The 8135-nt window shown below is 49.8% G+C and overlaps 1 protein-coding gene and 1 pseudogene across 1 annotated transcript; both read right to left on the bottom strand.

Moving 5' to 3' along the window:
- Window positions 1–2721: 2721 nt before the first annotated feature.
- LOC114623002 lies at window positions 2722–3159 on the bottom strand (annotated as a pseudogene).
- A 129-nt stretch (window positions 3160–3288) lies between these two features.
- On the bottom strand, window positions 3289–7901 carry Ocstamp (osteoclast stimulatory transmembrane protein). Its single transcript, XM_028769649.1, is given in 5 exon segments — window positions 3289–3654; window positions 3656–3769; window positions 3771–4093; window positions 4945–5944; window positions 7768–7901. Coding segments are annotated over 5 exon segments (1641 nt in total). The 5' UTR covers window positions 7812–7901; the 3' UTR covers window positions 3289–3494.
- Window positions 7902–8135: the final 234 nt, after the last annotated feature.

Raw genomic sequence — 8135 nt, 5'->3', positions numbered from 1 at the left:
AGTGTAGGCTTCAGACTTGCTAAGACAGGAGCTAGCTGTCTGACAGAGGCTTCGTACTAGGATGAAGGCAAGTCTACACACACTCACTTATTCATCTGATCAAAACTCAGGAGACCTGTTCTGTTACTTTTATTCATTTGTGTATTATAATATTTTGATTTATTCTTTGGGGATTTCATGGATATATACAAAGTATGTACAAATCTAGTTGGCACTGCCAGTAAGTGCATGGTGTGGGGCCATCTACTAAAGTATGGGCAACCCACCAGGAGCCACACCCCTGAAGAAAAATTACCACCCCCACTCAGTAGCCATAGTGGCCAGTAGTGCCTCAGCTAGGAATGAGGCCTCATGTGCTCCTCTCCAATCCATGCCAGCATGCTGATTGATTTCTTTTGTGTAAGCAACCATAGCTGTTTAAATCTAGGAGTGCAATGCATTTATTCTCTCTCTCTCTCTCTCTCTCTCTCTCTCTCTCTCTCTCTCTCTCTGTGTGTGTGTGTGTGTGTGTGTGTGTGTGTACATGCCATGGTAAACATGTAGAGGTCAGAGGACAATGTCAGGGGAATTGGTTCAATTTTTCCACTGTGTAGGAGTTGAGACTAGAGCACAGGTTACCTCAAAGTATGCCCTTGTTTCCCACAGAGCTATCTAGATTTCAAGGACCCTGAGGTGACTGGTCTGTTTGCCCCAATTCAGATGCTAACATTTTCGATCTTCAGGTAATGGTGTCATGAGGTGGTTCTTTGAGGGTTCTTGTGGTCAGGCCACCATGGATGGGTTAGTGGCCAGGTGACAGATGGCGTCTACTGCCCTCTTTCCCAGCTCAGTTGCTCTGCGGCACTCATAGACTGGCAACCATAGTCTGTTTGTCTAGTTTGAACTTATTCCCCTTTTTGTTCTTAATACTACTGGATATATTTAAATTCTGAGAAGTTACATCAAATATAATATACCTGATTCTATACTTGGAAGGAAAATATAGAAACCCTTCCCTCTTTCCTTCTTTTTCTCCCCCTGTGTGTGCACAGTTTGTGTATGCATATGTATATGCAGGCATATGATCCTGTGTGTATCTCTAGAAATGTGCGGGACATGGCATACATGTGGAAGCCAGAGGACAGCCTCTGGTGCTGGTCTTCCCCCTTGATTGACGCTAGCTCTCTCTCTTTGTGCTGTGCATTCAGAGCTAGCTGTATGGCTCTCTCCCTTTGCTGCTGTGCGTTTGGGATAGTTGTATAGCTCCCCTGCTTTTCTGGGGCATTCTGAGCTAGCTGTAATTCTAGCATTTGAGTGGTAGAGTCAGGAGAATCAAGTAGTTCAAGGTTATCCTTGCCTGCATGGTGAGTTTGAGGGTAGCCTGGGCTACATGAGACCCTGTCCCAAAGCAAATATTACATGATAAAACAAGCAAAGAGAAAAGAAAGAAAAGAAATGATACTATCTTAGTTACTTTTTTACTGCTGTGATAAAATGCCACAGTCAAGGCAATGTATAGAAGAAAGGGTACATTTGGAACTTAAAGTTCCAAAGGGTTAGGGTCTGTGACCATCGTGAGGAAGAGCATGGCAGTAGGTAGGCATGGTGCTGGAATAGTAGCTGAGAGCTCCCATCTCAAGACACAGCCATAAGGCAGAAAGCTAACTGGAAATGTTGCGAGGCTTTGGTACCTCAAAGGCCACTCCCAGAAACACAGCTCCTCCAATAAGGCCACGCCCCTAATCCTTCTCAAACAGTTCTACCAACTGGGGACCAACTGTTCAAATATATGGGTCTATGGAGGAGGGGGAGCATTCTTTAACACAGATGTCAAAGAATCCATTGGAGCCACAGTCATAGTGATGTGGCTCATCACCTGTGTGTTCTGAAATAAGTGTGAGCCTTGTGGTTTGCAAGAGTTATACAGGCTTTGGGGCTCATGCTTCTTACGCTTCCTGCTCTGCTCTCCTCACCTCTTCCTCTCCACAAAGCCAACCCCTTCCTTCAGTCTTTAGAACACTTGATTCTGTTCACCTAATACAGTGTTGCCTGATTCACCGATCCCAAAAGTCAATCAGGAATTTGACGTTTGCTGTTTTATTATTATTGTTATTATTTTATGTTGTAGGATATCCGATCACACTGTGAACCCGGAGATTGTGAACTGTAAAAATATTTCTCATAGTGGCTCAGCTTTTGGTCCCAGAGCTTTCAGCTTTCTGTAAACAGGCAGTTGTGGTGTGGCTCAGCCTTGGTACACACCTTTAATGCAAGAGCTAAATAAAGTCAACTCTAGGTGAAGAGGCACAGCAAGCCACCAGCTGACTGGAAGGGAGCACAAGTCTGAGCCGAAGGGCATTTAAGACAGTGTGGAGAAAGAGTTCTTTCCTTCTGGGACCTTGTGGAGTAGGAAGGTCAGCTGGGTGCTTTCTCTGCCTCTCTGAGCTAGCAGGCTTTCACCACACAACTGGTTCCGGAGTCTTCATTTGGTAAAACTGAACGGCTGAGATTTGTGGCTTTATTTATTTTTTTATTTTTTATGTCGTTAGTTTATTTACAATTTTTTTTCTAGTATAAAAGTTCAAGCCAGGCAGTGGTGGCACACGCTTTTAATCCCAGCACTTGGGAGGCAGAGGCAGGTGGATTTCTGAGTTCGAGGCTGGCCTGGTCTACAGAGTGAGTTCCAGGACAGCCAGAGCTATACAAAGAAACCTTGTCTCAAAAAAACAAAACAACAAAAAAAAAGAGTTCAAGAGTTTAATCCAATTCTCAGATCACATCTCTTAAACTTTCTTCATTCTGTTATTCTGTTAAAGGGATGAATTAAATATCCTTATTTTTTAAAGTAGCTGGTACCTTACTATAAAGAAAGGAGCCGCAAATCCAGATCCAAAGTACACGGTCATCATAACCAGTAACTGCCATTTGTTTTCCACCGGAACTGGCAAATTCTTCCGCAAACCCTCCTCCTAGTTCGAGGGACCACAGAAGTGGCGAACCTCTGGATACTCTGGCCTAACATGCGGCTGTTGGAAGTTCTACGAGGAATGCAGAAACGGAAGGCGGAAGAAATGGTCGTACCACTTCACTCTCCTTTCTTCACGACCTTGCTCGAGATTTGTGTTTTTAAAACAACAATTTTACAATGGGGAACTCAAGGCTGAACATGGCTAACCAGATAGCCAAGGATCGCTACACAAATATGTCCCTTCTCCAAAATTCAAAATTGGGCAGGGCACCTTGTATTTTTATTTACTAAACGTGAGAAGTCTAGATGGAAAGGTCCCCAAAGGAGCCGAAAAGAGCAAAACCGTTTACTCTTCTATTTAATAAATATGCTTATTTATAAGATCAAACTTTCAGATTAACGTAAATTCTCAAAGGCTTGTAAAGCTAAGTTGGAGGAGTGCTGAGGTGAATCCACATGCAGGGTCCCCACGAGGATGTTACCAGGGCTATCTCCATCTAGCGGGAAGGAACTGAGCTGTGTGGTCCTCCCAAACTTCCAGTCCTTTTTACTGCACACACGCGCCTTCCCGACTCTTCCTGGCCTTCCACTCGCCACGATTTCGCGCACATCCCACGTGAAAAGCAGACCATTGTTGCCAAGCACGATCACTATGTAGATACAGAAACTGAAGCTCGGAGACATCCAATGACCTACTCAAGGTCATACGGAGGCCGAAAGGGAGTCATGTGACTGAGGTCCATGAGACTCCAGAGCCCTTGTCCCCTGTCCAGGCTTCCTGGGTCCCCGGGTGCCCATAATGCCCGCGTGTCTGTCCAGGTGGTCACTCCGGTCGTGTCTCCTTTGGAGCCGGGCCTGCAAGTGGCTAAGCCTCCTGGCCTCCTGGGCCGGGAAGAAGGAGGCGGCGATGGCGTGCCGCAGGCGCCAGGCGTAGGCATGTAGCAGTAAGGTGGCGCCTGCCAGCAGCTGCAGGGCGCCCGCGGCCAGCGCAGCAGTGACACGGGGCGGTTGAGCCTGCGGCAGGTGACAGTCGCGGGACGTGAAGCGCAGCTCCCACTGGAAGGAGCGCTGCACCGAGGCAAACACGCTCTCCACCGGAGCCTGGTTGAGGACGAAGAGGATGAAGTCCAGGACCTTATATGAGGCCTTCAAATCAGAGAACAGGGTTAAGTCAGAGGAGCCCTCAGGCCATTCCTTATCCCTGTCACCTACAGAATGGGTCTAGGGAGGGGCAACTGAGACTCAGTAGCCGTCAAAGCGGCACCACACAAACCTTACCTCCGTTACTCTTACTATCACTGAGCGAAGTATTTTTAGAGAAAACTAATTAAGCTGGAGGTCAATTAATTAATCAATGGCCCAGAGGGCGGAGTGACTGCCTAGCACGTGAGCCAGGAGTGGTAGTCCACGACTCTCATCTCAGCATCCAGGAGGCAGAGGCAGGTGGATCTCTGTGGATTTGGAGGGCAGCCTGTTGGGCATTATCAAATTCCAGGTCAGTCAGAACTACATCGTGAAACCCTATCCAAAAAAAAGAAGAATAAGGTCCCACTAATCAATGCTTATGGTATTGGTGGTCTTGCCAACGGGATTGAGAAATGCTCAGGACATTAGCAATGTCCACCTCTGGGTGGGTCTGCGAGGGTGTTTTCAGGGAGAATTAGGGCACGGGGGCTCTCTACTAATCCGTGATCTATTGATGGGTCTCTGACACAAAGGCCTTGTTGGAAGGAATTACAAAGTTAGGAGATGGGGCCCAGCTGGAGGAGCAATCACGGGGGCCTGGGGGGGGGGGAGCTGTACCTAGCCCTGGCCCCTTCCTGTACTCCACCTCTCTGCTTTCTTGTACCTCGTGTCTTCACATACCTCTGTCAGACTCTTAGGCATACCCAAGGATGATGACCCTGAAGCAAGCATATATAGACAGAAAGAAGCCCAGGAGCGGACAGACCCCTCCCATCTGATTATTCCAGGAATATTCCCCTCGGTACACTTACATCATATTTGACTGTGAGTGTGACTGGGACAGTGGGTAACTTCTGAGCCCAGGCTACAGCTCCTTGTGCCAAAAGGAAGGCCCCATAGTCTGAGATCACTGTCACAGCTGTGGCTACTAGGAGCAGTGCCAGGAGCCCCAGCCTTAGGAGACAATTCAGCAGCTCTTCCTGTGACAGCTTAGGCTGGGCTGTTTGGAGCAGCCACGGAGGCGGAGAGGTCAGCAGGTGTGTGGCACCAGCCTGGGCTAGCTGCCGAACCAGCTGCCGGGTCGCATAGATATTGTCGAAGTGCAGGTCAGTGAGGTAGCGATGAAGGTACCAGGCCGACTCACCCAGGAGGCCCAGCAGGAACAACCCGGTGACCACCCTCTGAGTGCCCAGGGCTGCCTGAGCCAGGAACTCCAGGCCAGAGAAGTCTTCCATGATCTGCAGAGTGACCGTGCGCATATGAAGGCGAAGGGCTGAGCCATTGCCCTCGGCCTCAAATGTCAGGCTCCGGCTGACTGCTTGGCCGGCTTCGCCCAGTTCCCTGGCTGCCTGGTGCAACTGGTAAGTGGTATTAAGCAGACTCTCCAAAGAGCCCTCAGTAACACAGCTCAGCACCCGCCCAGCTGCACGCACGTTCGCTAAGACGTTTGGCACCACAGCGACAGCCAGGTTGGCTGCACTGTAGGACAAGAGCAAGCGGCGACCCTGCTCGGAGCCCAGGGTAGGCACACTGAGTGCAAATAGGCAGCGGATGGGGGGCACCAGGCCCAGGGTCAGGAAGACGAAGAGACCACAGAGAGCGGTCACCAAGGCAGGGGGCCCCAGAGGATAAAGCTGCAAAGAGACCAGCCAGTGATGAAGCAGTCCTGCGATAAGGCTGGCCAAGGAAACACATAGGAGAAGCTGGATCAGTAGTTCCTTCCAGCTGGCTGGGACAGGCTGGGAGAAGGCGTTCCAGGCAGCCTGCAGCGGAACAGCGGCCTTGCAGATCGCCAAGCGCCAGAACCTCCACCTGTATACAAGGAAATATGGGAGCCATGTGTCAGGAGGCTGTGTTCATCCTCTATCCCACCAACCAGGCTGCCACTAGACTCCTCGTATAGCCACTGGAACCTGCACACTTTCCGGATGCACCAATCAGAGGTACTTCATCCATCCGGGGTAATGCAAACTGAACCAATCAGAGCCTTCCCCAGGAAGTCTTTATAGGGTTGTCAGTCAACAGCCCAATGTCTGTGGACTACTTGAGCATGTGAGGCTAGGTATCTGGATGGATGCCATGGTTACAGGCTGGGGAGCAGCAGGTAAGCTGTGGAGAGAGAGAAGGGGCCTGGCTGAAAAAAGGAATGTAGCAAGATAGTGAGGAGGGGTAATTTCATGCACATTCACACCCATACTCACAGCCTGTGTACCTCACTGTTGGGCCTGTTCGCGTTCTTCCTTAGAGCTCAGTGTCGCCCTCCATCATTTACAGGCAAGGAGACGGCCCAGTTGGCTTCTTGGGGACCTTTGCTCTTCAACCAGCCTCAAATTAGTCATCAAACTAACGTTTGTTTGTTTGTTTATTGTGTATTGCACATTTATGCCTACATGCTAACATCTTTCATTCTCCACCCCAATTTTTTAAATTACATTTTCATTTTGTGGGTTCGTGCTTGCATGCCCCTCTGTGTATGTGTGTATGTGTTCGTGTGTGTAAGTGTGTGTGTAGAAGTCAGAGGACAACTCGCGAGAGTCACCGGATGAGCTACCTCTAAGATCTGTTTCTCTCCTTTTATCACGTGGGCCGTAAGGATCGAACTCCGGTTGCCGACCTTGCTATCAGGTACTCTTATACTGACTGAGATGTCTCACAGGCCCTCTGCCGTATTTTTCTGAGACAGGGTCTCTCACGGGCCTGGTGCTCACCAATTTGACTAGACTGGCTGGCCAGGAAGCCCCAGGGAGCGGTCTCCACTTCTCCAACGCTGGGAGAGCCAGTGCATTCCCTCACGCCTTGCTTTCTTCACGTGAGTTCTGGGATCCAATCAGGTGCTTGTACAGTAGGCATTTTACCCACGGATCCAATCAGGTTCTTGTACAAAGTTCTGGGATCCAATCAGGTGCTTGTACAGAGTTCTGGGATCCAATTAGGTGCTTGTACAGTAGCCATTTTACCCTCTCTAGCCCTCAACTACTATTCAGCAATTGCTGTGAGCTCAGCATTGGAGACACAGCAGAAGGGAAGCGGATAGACTCTGGCTTTCTAGGTGCTCACACTAGTTATCCCAGTGACAGCAGAGGGGAGGCTACAAAGTGGCTGGCTTCAGGGGTCAGATATGAAACACGGACATTTTATCACTGCCGTCTCGCTGCTGACGGCTGGATGGAGCCGGACATTCACTGCCTGCGGGTCAGCAGGACGAGTGCGCCCCCTGCTGGTGCTTGTCACTACTGTACACTCACAAGTCTTCAACACCTGTACCCCCTTCCTGCCGCCCCCCAACTCCCAGAACACTTAGGAGTGAGACTACACACTGCTCTAACACACAGTATGATTAGTTTCAGGACATGGAACTGCTAAAGCAACAGCAAGTAGCATAAATGCTTTTAAGAACTGTAAGCCATGTCAGGTACTCAGTGAGCTGTGGCACGGGGTGCTCCCACGCTGAACGGCCCCCTCTGTACATGCCCCCTCATTCAGTTCCCACACAGCCTTCTACCCATATCATTTCTACCCTACCAGGAGAAAAGCAGGTCCCAGAAAGCTGAGGATTCATTGATCTCGCACCTCCTGTCAATGGGCTGCTGACTTTTCTTGCTGGGTAGCCTTTGTGTCCCAATCCCCAGACTTACCCCAAGCTGACGAGGTGTTCCATGGCTCCCCTGCTGTTCCTCATGGTCTTTGAGAGCTGTGTTCAAGCAGCTGCTACGGCAGCCACAGCAGGTGGAGAGGAAGTGTGGGAATTGGGAGAGTCCTGTCGCTTCTGCTTTCTTCCTGTCAATCAAACCCTTCTGGCTGCCTCATCCTGTCCTGCCAGGGGCCCACCTCCTGGGGGCTGGAGTAGCCAGGGGTGGGAGGAGGGAGACACACTTTCCAAGCAGTGCCTGCGACTCTGAGGGCAGGAAAGTAGAACTAGCCCATTTCACAGAGGAAGAAATTGAGGTTCAGATAAACCATACGGCTCACCAACAGTAACACTAGACTAAGAACTCCACTTTGC

Source organism: Grammomys surdaster, unplaced genomic scaffold (assembly GCF_004785775.1).
Source record: "Grammomys surdaster isolate TR1022 unplaced genomic scaffold, NIH_TR_1.0 193, whole genome shotgun sequence".
Taxonomy (NCBI): domain Eukaryota; kingdom Metazoa; phylum Chordata; class Mammalia; order Rodentia; family Muridae; genus Grammomys; species Grammomys surdaster.
The sequence above is the reverse complement of the archived record's forward strand: the minus strand, read 5'-3'. Positions and strand labels throughout refer to the sequence as shown.